Source organism: Perognathus longimembris, chromosome 4, assembly GCF_023159225.1.
Source record: "Perognathus longimembris pacificus isolate PPM17 chromosome 4, ASM2315922v1, whole genome shotgun sequence".
In the NCBI taxonomy this organism is placed as follows: Eukaryota; Metazoa; Chordata; class Mammalia; order Rodentia; family Heteromyidae; genus Perognathus; species Perognathus longimembris.
In genome coordinates this window covers 33569266-33588411 of record NC_063164.1, presented here as the reverse complement: position 1 = coordinate 33588411, position 19146 = coordinate 33569266, and the positions used below count along the sequence as shown (strand labels likewise).

Here is a 19146-nt window from a genome sequence, read left to right as displayed (position 1 = left end):
GGACCACTTAAGCAGCTACTCTAAGCTATATATTATGAATTTTGAGTTGATTATGGTTGTAATTTGATAGAGAAATGACTTTTTTTCCTATATAATAAGAATATTGAGGATATAGTTATAAATCATTTTTCAGTGTTGGAGTAGAAAACTGATTAAAACCCATAGAAAAGTCTTGAGCAGTTTTATTGAATGTATCACCACAATTTTTTTACATAAATTCCTATAAAGTTTGATTTATTTTAGATATCTCTTATATTATTTTCAACTAGTAGAATATTTTTATTGTATAATTTATTTTTCCTGCATAATCTTCTTTAAGACATCCTTTTTCTTAATTTGTTTTATCAATTTCCTTGCAGTGTTTGAACGTCACTCAGTTGTTAAAGTACTATGGTCATGGTGCCAATGCTCCCATCTCACCTGATCTATTTACATACCTTTGCCCTGCATTGCTGTATCAGATCGACAGCAGATTTTGTATTGAGCATTTTGACAAACTTTTAGTTGAAGATTTAAATAAGGATAAAAATCTGGTTCCTGAAGATAAGGCAAATGTAGGGGCATCAGGTAAGAAAGAGATTTCATTGTTTCCCCCCTTAAAATACTGCTTGTACTTATGTTTCAAGATATGGTTGAATTAGAAAGAAATGTCAATTTATTGTCAGTATCAGACTCTAGTGCATCAGGTTTTAGTGTGCTTGTTTTAAAAATATTGTAGGAAGACAGGAGGTTCAAACATTCTAGCATTGTCAAGGAATGTTTTGCTATGGATAGAAAACTAGATTAAAAGGGAAATAAAAGTTTCGGATAACTGGATCCTTCTTGATGAGCAAGGGTAAATAATGAGCTCTCTAATTAAAATCATTAAATGTTATAATTAACTTTTAGTACTGGTAGAACTGGCAAAAAGCAAAGATCTTTATATGTTTAAAGAAATGAAAAGAGAAGCTAATGTGGTTAAACTCCAGGAATGTCTGAGGAATGCCAGATGGTTAGCATATGAACTTTATCACCCTTGGTTAGCATATGAACTTTATCAACCTTTTAGCAAGCTTCAACTAGAATAAAACTAATAACATTTTTAAATTTCTCAAGCCACCCCACCCCCTCTCCATTATATGCAGCTAGTTAGATGGGTAGCTCTGCTTCCATATTTATAGGTACTTCCCTCTAAATGTTTCAAAATTAGTACCATGGGAAAATTTGTACTTATTAGATCGCAAATGCCAATCATTCTTTTGATAGAATCTAGAACTCTGACTTTTTCTTCTGTTTTATTTTTACCTTTTTCCTCTGGCATACTCAATTACAAAGTCCACTTGAATAGCTCTTAAATACCTTAAATACCTTCTAATTATTTCTACTATATCATGTATTACCCTAAATTTGGCTTGGTACATCTGGGGTTTGAACTCAGAGTTTCATACTTGATGGCTGACCCTACCACTTGAGCCACACCCAACGCCCACTCTTTTCACTGGTTATTATCAATTTAAACTCACGTACTGTTCTCTTGAACTGGCCTCAAACCAAGATCCTTCTGCTCTCTTCCTCCTGAGGATGTACCATCTGGTGCCTGAATCCGTTTTTTTTTTTTTGTTTTTTGAGGAGACATTTTTATTACTTTCTTTTATTACTTACTTTTCTTTTTTTTGGGGGGGGGCAGTCCTGGGGCTTGGACTCAGGGCCTGAGCACTGTCCCTCGCTTCTTCTTGCTCAAGGCTAGCACTCTGCCACTTGAGCCACAGCGCCACTTCTGGCCATTTTTTTTGTATATGTGGTGCTGGGGAATTGAACCCAGGGCCTCATGTATACGAGGCAAGCACTCTTGCCACTAGGCCATATCCCCAGCCCTATTACTTACTTTTCTTGTCCCTCTTACAAAACATCTAAACATTTAAACTAAATTTATCTTTCTGAAATTAGATCCTCTGATACAGAATTTTTTAGTGATAGCTAACATTTGATACATATTTTTCTACTTACTTTAAAAAACATACATTGCAGATACTCTTCCAAACTCAATTCCTTTACTTCTCACAGTCTTATGAGGTAATGATATTTTTTTCCCAAAAAGCACCAAGATCTCAGAACCAGCAGTTGATACTACTGGAGAATATAATTCTGATGACTAACCATTTTGCTCTGTATGTGCCAACTATTTTATATGCGTTTTCCACTAAATTTCATCTTGAAGAAGATATTTTTTCATGTAGATAAGGACATTCCATGCTTGCCCATAGTTTGATTACTATCATCTAGGCCATCTTGGCCTACATTTAATTTAAAGATTTTTATTTTTATTTTTTGCCAGTCCTGGGGCTACCACTTTAGCCACAGCACCACTACCAGCTCTTTTGGATAGTTTATTGATGATAAATGTCTCACAAAGTTTCCTGACCGGGCTGGCTTAGAACTGCAATCCTCAGATCTTAGCCTCCTGAGTAGCTAGGATTACAAGCATGAGCCCCTGGCTCCTGGCTGGGCCCACATTTCAAAAATTAAATTGTGTATAATTCCTAAGTCGAATAAATGATAAAGCCCATAAACCCTAAGGTTTATCTGAGCAAATAATTCTTATGCCATTATCTTCTCAATTTAGCTAAGTCTGGTTTCACCTTTATAATGTATTATTATTATTATTATTATTATTATTTTAGGCCAGTCCTGGGCCTTGGACTCAGGGCCTGAGCACTGTCCCTGGCTTCCTTTTGCTCAAGGCTAGCACTCTGCCACTTGAGCCACAGCGCCACTTCTGGCTGTTTTCTGTATATGTGGTGCTGGGGAATCGAACCAGGGCCTCATGTATACGAGGCAAGCTCTCTTGCCACTAGGCCATATCCCCAGCCCCTATTATTATTATTTTTAATTACTTATTTATTGTCAAAGTGGTGTACAGAGGGGTTACAGTTTCATATATAAGGCAGTGAGTACATTTCTTGTTCAACTTGTTACCTCCTCCCTCATTTCCCCACTCTTCCCCCTCACTTTCCTCTTTCCCTTTCTCCCCCATGAGTTTTTCAGTTGGTTTATACCACATGGTTTTGTAAGTATTGCTTTTGGAGTCACTTGTCTTTTTATCCTTTGTCTCTCGATTTTGATATTTCCTTTCCTTTCTCTAGTTCTAATACACGTATATACAGACAGTATCCAAGGTACTCATATGAGATAAAGTGGTAGCAGGGCACAACCACAGGAAGGGAATACAAGAGGAACAAAAAATCTACAGTTTTACATGTCTTGTTGAAAATAATTACAACAATGATATAACACTTCACCTTTATAATTTTATTTATTTATTTTTTTGGCCAGTCCTGGGCCTTGGACTCAGGGCCTGAGCACTGTCCCTGGCTTCTTTTTGCTCAAGGCTAGCACTCTGCCACCTGAGCCACAGTGCCCCCTTTTGGCCATTTTCCATATACGTGGTGCTGGGGAATCGAACCGAGAGCTTCATGTGTAGGAAGCAAGCGCTCTTGCCACTAGGCCATATTCCCAGCCCCTTTATAATTTTTGACACATACTTTTTTATACTCCTTAATACTTGGCAACTAATACTTTTTTTTTTAACCTCTTTCCCTGAGAGCATGGATTTCATGTAATGTACTAATTACGCACACACACACACACACACACACACACACACATGCACATCTATATATACATACATATATACATATGTATATATAAATATATATATTTATTCTTTTTCTTATGTGTATCTGGATTATGCTCTATTGTCTTAAAGTTCAGAGTCCTACTTGACACATAGACTTTCTGTAATACTTCTGACGCTTTGCCTTTGCATCTTATTTTTTAGCTTTCATTCTTTTTTCTTGTTTCCATTGATAACCTTAACATATTATGTAGTTTAACCTTAATATGTTATTGTTCTGTGTTCTTTTCTGCATGACTACTATACTCTACAGATTCAGTTTAGGCATTAGACTGTCTTGGTTCACTTACTAACCACCTTTCCTTGCCAGACCTACCTATCTCCTTCATAGTACTGATTTTGAAGGCAATGACTGGACCTTTCATCTCTGTCTATAGTTCTTTCAATAAAGAGAACTTTGGAAAAAAAGCAACCACTCGTTGACTGAATGGAAAAATATATTAGTATGCAAACTTTTAGAATTCAGGAGAGATGGTTGTTGAAAATGCATCTTTGAAGATCATTAGCTATATCAATCAACCTAGTAACATTGATAGAAAATTTTTTAAAACAAGGGATTTTCATGTGCTACTTTACAAGATGCCAACCCATAATAAAATTATTGTGGATTTTGAATAATAAATACAGTTAGGTGGGCCAAGATAGTTTTTTTAATTGTGAAGGCTTCTAAAAATTCCAGCTGGTTTCACATAATCATTTGTGAATTATGGCTTTTAATTAGACTTGTCTTTTGAGCTATTTCTGTAATCCATGTATTGTAATGAAGCCATTGGTAAATATTTAGCTGTAGTAATATTAAAAGTTACAAGTTACTCAATCTGAAAAGCCTTGGAGGAAATAGTCTTTGTTTTGAAAACAAATACCTTACTAATAGTGAATAAATACAGAAATGTGGGTCAAGGTGGCCTTGAGGATAGTAATCAAAATGACAAAATGATGTTTATGAATATATTCGGACTTAAATTTAAATTTGAGCAAGATAAATGATTGAAAGACTTTTAAAATTTCATAGTAAAGAAACAAAATAGGCACAATTTAAAGTTTCAAAGAATACAAATGCTGTCATTTACCAAAATAAGACTAGGTTAATTGTATTTCTACTTCTCATTAATTTTTAATAGAAAAATTACTTTAGATAAATAAATTGTAATAGGCTATATTTATTGGAACCTTATGTGCTGAATAATTTTGAAAGGATATTTCATTCATTTATTGATTGATTGATTCATTCATCCATCAGTAATCTTGAGTTGAGGATCTCCTTACGTTGCCTAGGCCTCCTCAAACTCTATCCTAACATGATTCTCTGCTTCAGCCTTTGCAGTAACTGGGACCACAGACATGCATCACTGTGCCTGGCTCATATAATTTATTAATCCACAAGATGGGTACTTCTATTTGTTTCCATTTGCTGAGGAAAAGAAGGTTTAGAGAACTTAAGTAACTTAGCTGCTAGGTTAGAAGAGCTGCAATATGAACTGCAGAGTCTCTGTCCAAAGCTTAGAATGGCAGGCACTGTTCTCCACCAATACACTTCTCGTTCTACTGCTTCCTACAGAAAGGGTTGTTAAGAATGCTTTGCCACAATGAAAGTGACTGAGAAAGGAGGAGAGTTATAAACATCTATATTGAGTGGAATCTTTGAAAGATTTGAAGACATAGGAAAGTGAGAGAGTAGATATTGGTATGTGTTGTTCTGAAGTATAGATTCGTTGGTGAAAAAAAATCTTCAAGAATTGTTTTCTTCTAAAGTAGACAGTCTGGGTTCAGTCAGGCAAGAACAGTAAAGACAGACAAGGTAGGTCTACAAACTGGGCTTGAGATACCTAATGACCTCATGCAGGTGAATACTACCTTTGAGAGGCACAACACAGGCCCCTCTCAAGTCCCTTTCCATAACAGAAGAAAAAGGGAAACCAGAATTAAATAAAATACATTTGATCTACACAGGGGAAAAAGGGAGACTGACGTGGTTGAAGTTAAAACCGATAGCTTTTTTATTGTGAAGGCTTCAAAAACTTCCAGTTGGTTTCACATAATCGTTTGTGAATTATGACTTTTAATTAGACTTGTCTTTTGTAATATTTCTGTAATCCATATATTGTAATGAAGCCATTGATAGATATTTAATTGTAGTAATATTAAAAGTTACAAATTATTCAATCTGAAAAGCCTTAGAGGAAATAGTATTTGTCTTGAAAACAAATACCTTACTAATAGTGAATATAGATGAGTTGTTTGCAGGTGGTTATTAGCAGCGTCAAAATGCAGCTTGAATTAATTATGGCCTGATAGATGTTAATAATTGTTACAGAGAATGCCCTGCTAGTAATTATTTTTAATGACTGCTACACCATTAAGAAAGGTTAACTTGTTCTATATAAATCTCCCATAGTGACACAGCTACTACCTCATTAACTTTGTTCAAAGACTGCTGTAAACCAAATATGCTGTATACTGTGCATGGTGGAAATCATTTGTTTCACAAGATTGGCTCATTTAGTCATAGGGTTGACCCTAGCTTAATTACCAAGGGAGGTTGTGAACAGGCCGCTAAGCATTTTCTGCCAATTAAAATGCTGAAACAGTGTAGAAAACTGCCATCTTGCACATGCTCTGCACCAAGTTAATTAGAAAGTTTCCACAGATGAGCGCTTCTTTTTAAAAGAATGCATTTTCTCTCTTGATAATGAGAAAGGGAGTTGTTGAATAACTAAGCTTGAAGACCTTTAATGTTTTAAGCGACCTAATTTGCAGAATAAGTGAAGCTTGTTTCAGACATTTAGCACTTTTTATTGCATATGCTGTCTTAGGTACAAATAAAGAAAACATTTACTAGTTGTATTTAATAGTTTGTATATTGTTAGTTTGGTGTAAGTATTTTAAAAGCCGTATCTCCAGTGGTATCGTTTATGGGAAATAGAAGTGTAGCTACAAATTAAACCAAGAGATTTTCCTATATTGAAGAAGTTAATAGTTTATGTGTCCTTACAGATAAATGTTACAAATTAAAAATAAGTAACAGGAGAACATTTCAAATACAATAAATTCAAAATAGCTTCACACTTACAGGTCAGAAAATTGTTTCCTTAAAGACTAATAAATGTTAGAAAGAATGTACAATGCATTCTGTAGTGCTAAAGTGCTGAAATAATTTTTTTAAAACAAACTGAAATAATTGAATAAGATATATATATATATAATTAGTGCTGAAATAGTGTATTCTGATAAGTATGTTTTATGCAATTAGCACTCTTTTTTTTTTTTTTTTTTTTTTTTTTTGCCAGTCCTGGGCCTTGGACTCAGGGCCCTGAGCACTGTCCCAGGCTTCTTTTTGCTCAAGGCTAGCACTCTGCCGCTTGAGCCACAGCGCCACTTCTGGCCATTTTCTGTATATGTGGTGCTGGGGAATCGAACCCAGGGCCTCATGTATACGAGGCAAGCTCTCTTGCCACTAGGCCATATCCCCAGCCCCTAATTAGCACTCTTGCCTTTCTTCCTTTATTATAAGTAGCTTGAATTTTGAAAGATTGCCACTTAAAGTAACTAATAGTTTTGTTTTGTTTTGTTTTGTTTGGCAGTCCTGGAGCTTGAACTCAGGGCCTGAGCACTGTCTCTGGCTTCTTTTTGCTCAAGGCTAGCACTCTGCCACTTGAGCCACAGCGCCACTTCTGGCCTTTTCTATATATGTGGTGCTGGGGAATCGAACCCAGGGCTTCATGTATACGAGACAAGCACTCTTGCCACTAGGCCATATTGCCACCCCCCAACTAATAGTTTTTCTTAATGTGTAACTATACTTGGTTTCTTATAAATCTTTGTTTCTGTAGAGTCACTTTTGTGGGGCAAACGTGTGAGTAATAAATGAAGCACTTGGTCAAGGATTTACTTCAGATACTAATTTCTAGTTAAACAGTAGTTTAAAAGTTAAAGGACTTTCAGTTTAGGTTCCCCCATTTGTGCCCCCCCGCACTCTGGTCCGGTCCAATGCATGCCAGGCAAACCCTCTGCCATTTAGCAGCTCCTGGGTTTAGTTTAGACATTGCGCTTTGTCAATTTAACTTTTAAAAATTGTGTTAAAATACAAATAGTGTAAAATTAGCTGCTGTAACAATTTTTTCAAATACTTTAAAAATACACATAACAGAATTTGTGATCTGAGTAATTTTTTAAGTGTACAGTTCAGTGGATATATACATTCCTAATGTTATACAGTTGTTATCACTGTTTTCATCTTGTAAATCTGAAACTTTATATGCATTAAACAGTAGCTCTCCATATATCCCGGACTCTGGCAAGCCTCCTTTCTACCATCTCTATGATTTTTTTTTTTTTAAGTTGGTCATGGGGCCTAAATTTAGGGCCTAGGCCCTGTTCCCTCCATTTGTAAGAGTCTCACAGATTTTCTTGGCTAGGCTGGGTTTTGAACAGTGATCCTCAGCTCTCAGCCTCCTGAGTAGCTAGGATTACAGGCACAAGCCAGCAGCACGCTATCCCTCTTTATGATTTTTAGTACCTCATGTAAGTTGAATTATATAGTGGTTTTTTTGTGTGTTTGTGACTGATTATTTTACTTAGGATTGTGTCATTAAGTTTCATTCTTCCCTTGGGATAGATAATACTCCATAACTTGTATATAGCACATTTTGTTTATCCACTCAACTCTCCATGAACACTTGGATAGTTCTTGTTAATAATCCTTTATATACTCCTCCATAGTAAGTATATAAACATTTCCTGAGACTTTGGGGCATTTACTCAGAAGTGGGATTGTATATTTATATGGTAATTCTGTTTGAGACTATCATACTCAAAGTGGCCATACCACTTTTACATTTCCTTCCACAGTGTACAAGGGTTCTAGTTTCTCTACTTTCTCCATATTCTTGCAAACACTTGCTTTTTCTATAGTTTATGGTTGTTATTGTTATTACCACCTTTATTGGTACTAGTCATTCTAGCAAGTGTATGATGGTACCTCACCTGAGTGCTGGTGGCTCATATCTCTAATCCTGCCTACTCAGGAAGCTAAATCTGAGGATCACTGATTGAAGCCAGCCCAGGCAGGAAAATGTTGAGACTTTAAAAAAAATTTAAAATGTTTTAATAGTTATGTGTCTATAAATACAATTGAATTTTAAATTTAAAAGTGTCATATAACTATAAGCTCAAGTGGTTTTATTGATAAATATGAATTAATATTTAATTTGTGAAACAAGACTCTTATCTCCAGTTAACTACCAAAAAGCTGTTAGTGGAGCTGTGGCTCAAGTGGCAGAGTGCTAGCCTTTACCAAAAAAAAAAAAAAAACCACCCAAAGGGACAGTGCCCTGAGTTGAAGTCCCAGGGTGTCCTCCCCCACCCCCCATCTCACACACACATAATTGGTGATGGCAAGATTATTTTCATTTGCTTACTGGATATTTGTGTATTAATCAGATACAAGATTTTCAAAAATTTTCACCCATTTTGAGTTGCTTTTGATTCTGTTGATGGCTTCTTTGTGTACACAGCAAAGATCATTATTAAAAAGTAGGGTCATATTTAGTCCTAGAATTGTGTTCATTAAATCAATTGAGGGCAGCCTATAAGACATTATATTAGCCAGCATGTTCTATATAGTCTTCTAGTTGAAGAAGTAGAAAAAGCCTTTAAAAATTAAAGGTTCAAGGTCATAACTTTGTCTTGTTCTTTTTGAGTTTTGACATTTTGTTACTGTTTAGTATGAACTTATTGGCAAGCATTATATTATGTAACTAGGCTGAACCACCTTTCATCCATTCATTCATCCATCCATTTATTTATTTATTTATTTGTTTGTTTGTTTGTTTTTAATTAATTTATTTTTTTGCCAGTCCTGGGCCTTGGACTCAGGGTCCCTGGCTTCTCTTTGCTCAAGGCTAGCACTCTGCCACTGCTTGAGCCACAGTGCCACTTCTGGCCATTTTCCGTATATGTGGTGCTGGGGAATTGAACCCAGGACCTCATGTATACGAGGCAAGCACTCTTGCCACTAGGCCATATCTCCAGTCCCGCTTCTCATTTATTTTTAATATGTATAAAAATATTCATTTTGAAGAGTCAGTTTTCTAAGTTCAATATAATACCTTTTCCTTATATAGAGTCATCAGAAAAAAGACATTTAACGAAGTCCTTTGTTTCCATATCTTTAGAGTTCATTTTAGTATGTGTATTATTTTACATACATGAAGAGGTGCTTGGGTATTGTACCTTTATGATTCTCTTCTAAGACTGTCCTCATTTTGTTCTCACTGTGTATATCTAGAATCTTGTGTAATTTGCATATCCCATGTGTTTTAGATCTAACTTCCCCATATCAGAGAGAACATACACCCTTTGTCACTTTTAGCTTGGCATACCTCACATAACATGATTTGTTCTAATTCCATCCATTTCCCTGCAAATGACATTATTTTGTTCTTTCTAATGGGTGTGTAAAATTCCATTGTATATAGGTATTTTGAGGCTATTGCAAATGGCGGGCTGTTTTCATGATTTCCCTTTCTACTTATACAGTGTTGGCATATAGAAAGGCTACTGATTTCCATTGTGATGTGTTTTATTTTCAATGAATAGTAAGAACTTTCTAATTTATTTTTTAATTTCTTCTATGACTCAGTTTGTTATTCAACCTCCATGTATTTGAGTGATGTCCTGCAGTATGTTTTGTTGTTGAACTAGTTTGATTCCACTATGGTCAGATAGGATGCAAGGAATTATGCCAATCCTTTTGTATTTGCTTAGGTTCTTTGTGTATATTATGACATAATCTATTTTAGAGAATGTTCCATGGACAGCTGAGAAGAATGTGAATTGGGTTGTTCCTGTGTGGATTACTGTGTAGATAATCCGTTAAATACATTTGGGTTATGGTGTCATTTAGTTCAGAGGCTTCTTTGCTTCTTTTTTGTTTGGTTGACCTGTCCTTTGGTGAAAGTGGGTTATTAAAATCTCCCACGGTTATTGTGTTTGTTGTGGAAGGTTTTAGTTTCACTGTCAAATAAATGATAGTTTTTCTGTGTACATCAGTTTGGGTTGGGCGTTGTTGATATTAATTAAATGAAAGGAAAGACAACTGAATTATTCTTTTTATTTCCAACCCTGATGACAAAACTCAGGGCCTCGTGCATATCAGCCAAGTATTCTACTTCTGAGTTACACACATCCTTTTTTAAAATTTTTTGTCAGTCCTGGGGCTTGAACTCAGAACCGAGCCACTGTCCCTGAGTATTTTTGCTCAGGGTAGCATTCTTTGAGCCACAGTGCCACTTGAACTGTACTGTATAGCCTTGCGTTGAACTGTGATCCTCAGCCTATGGAGCACCTGAGACTCTCAGCATGTGCCACCATGCCTGGCTCTGAATTTTCTGTTTTTTTGTTTTGTTTTGTTTTGTTTTTGGCCAGTCCTAGGCCGTGAACTCAGGGCCTGAGCACTGTCCCTGGCTTCTTTTTTGCTCAAGGCTAGCACTCTGCCACTTGAGCCACAGCGCCACTTCTGGCCATTTTCTGTATATGTGGAGCTGAGGAATCAAACCCAGGGCCTCATGTATACGAGGCAAGCACTCTTGCCACTAGGCCATATTCCCAGCCCTCTGAATTCTTTGTAACCATAAAGCTATCAGTAATATGACATTTTTGTTATTAACCTCTTTTTGTGAGTAAATTTGAAATTTTTTTTTTTTTTTTTTTTTTGGCCAGTCCTGGGCCTTGGACTCAGGGCCTGAGCACTGTCACTGGCTTCTTCCCACTCAAGGCTAGCACTCTGCCACTTGAGCCACAGCGCCGCTTCTGGTCGTTTTCTGTATATGTGGTGCTGGGGAATCGAACCTAGGGCCTCGTGTATCCGAGGCAGGCACTCTTGCCACTAGGCTATATCCCCAGCCCTAAATTTGAATTTTGATCTGATTTATTCCTTAAACTTTGTACTAGAAGAATTTACAAAGATTATAATATTTAGCTTCATTTAACACTCGAGAGTTGTAAAATTATATCAAAATGATAAGACAAAGGATAAAAGGCCAACCCATGCAATAGCCATACTCACAAGACAATATGTTGGAAATTAATTGTATAACTGGGAGAGGTGTTGAAGAAGAGTGAAGTGAGAAAAAAATGAGGGATGAGGTAACAAGTTTGACAAGAAATTTATTTACTACCTTACATATGTAACTGTAACCCCTCTGTATATCACCTTGACAATAAAATTTTAAAAATTATGTCCTTTATATCCTTAAAGCAGCTTTATTGCTTTATGCTTTGTTTTTAAAACATAGGAAATGCTTATTTACAGTCTAGATACTGAGTGAATCATAGCCATAAGTCATTTTCTGTTGCTTTTTCTAATGCAAACTACTGAAAGTACTACTTATAAATTGATCTGAGTCCTTTAATTCTTTTTTTTTTGAAGTATTCACATTGATTATTTGTCTTGTTTTTGCTTTATTTTTAAGTACAGCAGTGCTGTAAAGCCTCTTTAAAAGCATACATAGTCTGGGTAAGATAATCTGTCTTCCATGTCTTGTATATCTTAAGTTGTTGCAAGGATTGATGCCACTGAATCTAAATCTAGCAGATCTACATTATTTATTCTTCAGAACATTTTTTTTTTTTGCTACTGTCTCACTAATGTTGACTCTTCTTTTCCTACAGCATGGATTTGTGGTATCATTTCTATCACTGTCATTAGCCTTCTTTCCTTGCTGGGCGTGATTTTGGTCCCCATCATTAACCAAGGATGCTTCAAATTCCTTCTCACATTCCTTGTTGCATTAGCTGTAGGAACAATGAGTGGAGATGCCCTTCTTCATCTACTGCCCCATGTAAGAACTCTTTTTGTTTAAAAAATGCTTTAGAGGATAGTGCTATTAAGTTATACACTGTCACAGTACCATGCTAGTACTACTGTTGTTTTATTTGATTATAGAATAAAGCCCCTTCTCATTTTCATTGTTTCTATAGGAATGTTTATGAAGCAAATTGAATCATTATGTTTTTAAATAGCAATAAATGGTATATCTTTTATTTTTGTAGTATATCAAGAAAGCATTAGGAAAACTATGTAAGAAAAAGTATATATAGCTGTGTATATAGCTTTTTTTTTTTTTTTTTTTTTTTGCCAGTCCTGGGCCCTGGACTCAGGGCCTGAGCACTGTCCCTGGCTTCTTTTTCTCAAGGCTAGCACTCTGCCACTTGAGCCACAGCGCCACTTCTGGCTGTTTTCTATATATGTGGTGCTGAGGAACCCAGGGCTTCATGTATAGGAGGCAAGCACTCTTGCCACTAGGCCATATATTCCCAGCCCCAAGTATACAGCTTTTTATTAGTTAATATTTGTATTATTTTTATATAGGTAATTTTTATTTTAATTAATATATCATTCTATTTTGTTGTGGGTTTTTTTGTTGTTCTTGTTGTCGTCTATACTCTAATTTGGATTAATTGCTACCACACGAGCCATACTTCAACTTGTTTTGTTTCTGTTTAATTGGAGATAGATTGCCAAAGACTTTTCTACCTAGGCTGGTTTTGAACCAAATTCTTTTAGGTCCTAGCCTCCTGAGTAGCTTGGATTTACAGGTATGAGCTACCAGCACAAGGATAAAATTTATGGTACTTACTTTGTTACAAAGCTTAGTACTTTCCAGAGAACAGAGTCATGTAAATTAAATGGAAGATGCCTTTAAGTGAAATACTATTTAAAATATCATTTTGAAAATTAAAAGATACTCACATATGATCTCATTTGTATAAAATAACCCAGTGATCTCATAAGAGGTGAGAATGGAATAGTGTTTTCCATACCAGAGGCTGGGGATAGTACAAAGGAGAGGGCAATAGGGAGAGTAGGTTCAGTAAGTATTAACTCATAGTTAGATAGGAGAAAGGATTCTTAGTAAGCTATTGTATAGTAGTATAAGGATAATGAACTTTTTTTTTTTTTTTGGCCAGTCCTGGGGCTAGCATTCTACCACTTGAGCCACAGCACCATTTCTGGCTTTTTCTTTATATGTGGTCTGAGGAATTGAACCCATTCCTTCATGTATGAACTATATTTTTTTTTTATAAAACTGGAAGGAAGACTTGCAAATGTTTGCACCAAGAGGTGATAAGATGTTTCAGGAGCTAAATATGTTTACCCTGATTTGATCATTATATAATGTTTGTATGTGTTGAAACTTTATATACCACTTATAAATATATAGAACTTCTATGTATTAAGAAATAAAAATAGCCAAACTAAATTTTAAGGTGAAAGCTAATAAGTATTTTGTGTTTTATAATAAATTGTAAGTTGTGATCCCCAAATTTGAAATATCATTTCAGTTACCTGTTTAGAAATATCTTCATTTTTGTTAACAGTCTCAGGGTGGACATGATCACAGTCATCAGCATGCACACGGACATGGACATTCTCATGGGCACGAACCCAAGAAGTTTCTGGAAGAGTATGATGCTGTGTTGAAAGGACTTGTTGCTCTTGGAGGCATTTACTTGCTTTTTATAATTGAACACTGCATTCGAATGTTTAAACACTACAAACAACAAAGAGTAAGTATTTTTTAACATATTTCATTTGCTGAGATATAGACTCAAACCAAGATTCATGTTTTCCCATACATACCCTTTTCTTAATTGTTATGCTGTTACATTACCTATTTTTATCTTAATTTTTCTTATAGGTCTTCTACCACTGAGTGCCATTAGCAGCTCTTATCTTTGTCTTTAACAGCTAATCTTGTAAGGAAAGGCTGACTTTGATGTTACTCATTTTTTCTTAGTACATTTGTTTTAGCATTTTGGTTCAAGTTTTGCATCTTTTGTGCAGCATCCCATCTAATTGATTTAAATAAGATGGATGACTCTATTAGCCAGTTTATGATACACTTATAAAGTGGTAGTTTGAGTTGCAAATGAAAAATGAGGGAAAAAAGTTCTGGTGTGCTGTATAATAGGATGACCATAAATAACAACAACAAACTATAAATTTCAAAAAGCTAGAAAAAAGAATTTTGTAAGTTCTCACCAAATAGAAATATAGGTGAGATATTTGAGAAAATACTTATGTCTAATCTGCTTTAAATGTTATACAATTTACACATGTACTAAAACATAGAATTGAGCCATTATATATGGAGTTTTTATTTTTATTTATTTATTTATTTATTTTTGCCAGTCCTGGCACTTGGACTCAGGGCCTGAGCACTGTCCCTGGCTTCTTTTTGCTCAAGACTAGCACTCTGCCACTTGAGCCACAGCACTACTTCTGGCCATTTTCTGTGTATGTGTTGCTGGGGAATTGAACCCAGGGCTTCATGTGTGCGAGGCAAGCACTCTTGCCACTAGGCCATATCCCCAGCCCCTGGAAATTTTATTTTTATGTATCATTTAAATATTTAAAGCAGTAAAAAAAAATGACAATGAAGTATATAGAAAGTTCCCTTAAGGGAAATGCAAATCAAAACCTCAGTGAGGGGATAGTTGAGAGTGCACTGGTAAACTGTACAGTCAACATATATGTAGAGCTTCATGCTCCAGCACCCACCAAGAGGAAAACACCTATAGTTTATCATCTTACCAGTTAGAATGGCTATAATCAATTTTTAATAAATCCTGGTGAAGTGTTGGAAAGAAATGAACTGTTACACAGTATTAGTGGGAAACTGGTAGTGAAGAGTTCCTCAAAAACTAAAAAATAGTCCTATTATAATCCAGCTGTTCCACTTCTGAGTATATGTATGTATCTATCTATATCTATCTATATCTATCTAGCTATATCTCTATCTCTATCTATCTATCTATCTATCTATCTATCTATCTATCTATCTATATATATATGTGAAATGAATCAAACCTCTGAGGCGTACTAAACTGCCCATGTCCATTGCCGACAGGAATCTGCCTCAGTGTCCATCCACAGATGAGTGGATAAACTGGTGGTATTGTATGCTGTAGAATATTGTTCAGCCACAGAGAAAATGAAATCCTGTTATTTGTAGCAAAATGGATAGACTGGATTTATTTGTGAAGTGTATTAGTGAAGTGAAGTAAACTAGACACAGAAAGACAAGCGCTACATATTCTCACATATGTCAAAGGTAACAAATGTCCATGTAGAATAGTGTTTATTAGAGGTTAGGAAGAGAAGGAGAGGATAACATATAGAAATCACAGAAGAGTTCACAGTAACCTTTTATATATTTTGTGAAGATCTAGAAATGAGCTCAAATGCTTAGTAATATAAAAATGGTATGGAGAGACATGTGCCCCAGTTTGATCAGTATGTTCTGTGTGCATGCTTTGAAATACCAAAGTGAACTCTTATTTATATGCACAATTAGAATGTTGGTAAAAAGAAAGGAAAGGATGTAAAATAGAAAAAAGAGCTTATTATTTCCATAAAGTCATATTGTAATATATGCTGCACTGTAGTTGTCAAAATGAACCAAAACACTAGTCGAAATTATAGGGCAATATGTAGGGTCCCCTTGCTTATGGATACAATTTGGAAGGAAGAAATGGATGATAGCCATACTACCTCCTGTTCAACTGCCATATAGGCTCACTTTTATGCTGCAGTTAAAAGACTTAAGCGGCTGACTATAGCTTAGCCTATCAACAAAACCAACAAAGTGTTGTTCCAGGTAGTAACATCTCCCTGATAGCACTGACTTATTTTAACACTGTCCTAGCATATTAGCTTCCTTGAACTAACAGTGAAGGAGAGCAGAAATTTAAATTGGAAGTATTGGAAAATAATAAAAAGCCAAACTTGAAATATTTAAATGTAAACTATGAAATAAAATAATTACTATAAAATAAAGTAATAAGTAACAGGATAGATTAAATTATGGTTGATCTCTAAATTCAAAGTAGTAAGAAAGAATACTTGTTATTATTGCAAAGGTATTAAGACTCAATTAATGAGATTGGTCATATACCATCTCATTTAATCCTCATAACAATCTTGTTTTCATTTTACAGATGAATGTACTTGTGTTCGACATTAGTAAACTTCACAAGTCTTAGAAGTAAGCTACAAATTTAGTATTTCAAGTTTGACTTTTCCCACTTTAGTCACCTTCAGAAAAATGTGCAATTCCATTAAATGTACTAAAATTAAAAGGAATAAGCTCTAATTTTTATAACTTTCAGAACTTTCCAAGTACTATTGGACTACTACTCTGTTACCTAATACCTCTAGAGAGATATTTCATGTATTTTACACATTTCATTGGTGGTACATTGCACTTCTCATTCTTTAATGGGATTTTGCAACTAGTTAGATTCTTTGACTTCTGTGATTTTTTTTTCTCACTACTTTTCCAAATAATTTATATATACATGTATAAAGTTAGCACCAGTTGTTCCGCATAGGAACTAGTAAGTGGATATTAGTGCAAATTGTTGCTATAGATCTTAAACTGATGTTTATTTTCAGGGAAAACAGAAATGGTTTATGAAGCAGAGCACGGAAGAATCAACTATTGGAAGAAAGCTTTCGGATCATAAGTTAAACAACACCCCCGATGCTGACTGGCTTCAACTCAAGCCTCTTGCTGGTAGTCAATAATTCTGACTAAAGAGAAACTTTCAAAATAACAAAAAATTGAAATATTGATTCTAAACTGCCTACATTTGCAATTTCTCTTAACTTCCTTAATTTTAGTTAATATTAATAGCTTTCCCAAACTGTTAATGTGTCTTAATTATGATTTTATTCATTTTAGTCAATTTCTGCCTTACAATTTAATGTGGTCTGAAATATATTAGGAGTAAGAAACAGTTTGTACTTTTAGTTTCCAAAAAAAAGTAAAATTTGAAAAGGTGGTCCCAGCAGTCGAAGGGTAGAAGCAGGGAGGCTTATGAGTTCAAGTGTAGCTTGGGCAACATAGTAAAGCTATGTCTCTAAAAAAAAAGAGTCTTTCTAAGTAGTGATTTAGTGTTTTATTTTTATTTATTTTTATTTTTATTTTTGGCCAGTCCTGGCCTTGGACTCAGGGCCTGAGCACTGTCCCTGGCTTCTTTTTGCTCAAGGCTAGCACTCTGCCCCTTGAGCCACAGCGCCACTTCTGGCCATTTTGTATATATATGTGGTGCTGGGGAATTGAACCCAGGGCTTCATGTATATGAGGCAAGCACTGTTGCCACTAGGCCATATTCCCAGCCCAGTGTTTTATTTTTTGATAGTGAAAAATCTCTTTATTATCCATATGTAATTGGTCTCATCTGGAAAAGTTGCCTGTACTGAAGGGGAAAAAAATGGTCTTGACCTTATTTTATTTTATTTTTTTGCCATTCCTGGGCCTTGGACTCAGGGCCTGAGCACTGTCTCTGGCTTCTTCTTCTTCTTCTTTTTTTTTTTTTTTTTGCTTAAGTTGGCCTTATATTTTAAGGCCAAGGTCCAAGTATTGTATTGCTTGATATGAGATTTCTTAATTTTCAGAGCAACGTAACTTTTAAAAAATTTTTTCACTTTAATTTTTTTGTTTATTTTTAAATACTCAATATATTGAGGTATATTCAAGAAAAAGTAAAGCACCTGCTCCCCCCATATCTTTAGGATGGTTGTGGAATTGGTTACATCCACAACATGGTTCTTTATCTAAATCACCCAAGTAGAATTAATCTTTCCAATGTATGCTAATGACCCTCTGCTATAATTGTGGTGTCCCTTTCATTAACAGACACTCTTTTTACTATGAAGTTTGTCCTTTTCATGGAGGCAATTTAATCCTATATGTTCTCTCATTGTATTCCAGAAGGTCTCATATTTGCCTTACATTTTACATATCTTCTTGGAGCTTGAAGTAAACAATGTTTGTAATTGAATAGTTGGGTCCAGAATTTAGTAGAAATTTATAGACCATCCTTCTATTTATGGATTTTTTTTTTTTTTGGTCTGCAGAGCAACACAATTTTTTAACCTAATTTTTCTCACTTTCTATTTAACGGTTTTCCCTCAATGTACCAGTGATTGTCTACAAAAAAAGGAAGCCTGTGGCTCACGCCCATAATCCTAGCTACTCAGGAGGCTGAGATCTAAGGATTACAGTTCAAAGCCAGCTCATGCAGGAAAGTCTATGAGACTCTTAGCTCCAGTTAACCACCAAAAAAACCCAGAAGTGGCCCTCTGGCTAAAAGTGGTAGAGTGCTAGCCTTGAGCTGAAGAGCTCAGGAACAGTGCCTAGGCCCAGATTTCAAGCCTCACAACTGTCCCCTCCCACCCCCCACCCCCTCAAAAAAAGGGAAGCCTAGAATCTAGTAAAACTCTGTTCTAAATCACATTTGGGAAGTCAAGAACATTGTCATGAAACAAACTAGGTTTTGGAAAACCCATTGAAAGGCCAACCTCAGTGTTTAAGAATAAGCTTATCAGATATTGTCACTTGCCTGAGTTTCTGAATAGCTTGTCAGTAGTTGCTGGAGCACTGAGAGGTGTGAAGAACTTTGTC

The 19146-nt window shown here is 35.4% G+C and overlaps 1 protein-coding gene across 3 annotated transcripts in view; it reads left to right on the top strand.

Moving 5' to 3' along the window:
• Slc39a10 (solute carrier family 39 member 10) overlaps positions 1-19146 on the top strand; it is a 79773-nt gene that overhangs the window by 48094 nt on the left and 12533 nt on the right. For all 3 annotated transcript variants that reach the window (XM_048345057.1, XM_048345055.1, XM_048345056.1), the window contains exons 3-6: positions 360-567; positions 12344-12513; positions 14054-14242; positions 17133-17253. In XM_048345057.1, the coding sequence (XP_048201014.1) occupies positions 360-567; positions 12344-12513; positions 14054-14242; positions 17133-17253 (688 nt within the window). The remainder of the gene's footprint in view (positions 1-359; positions 568-12343; positions 12514-14053; positions 14243-17132; positions 17254-19146) is intronic.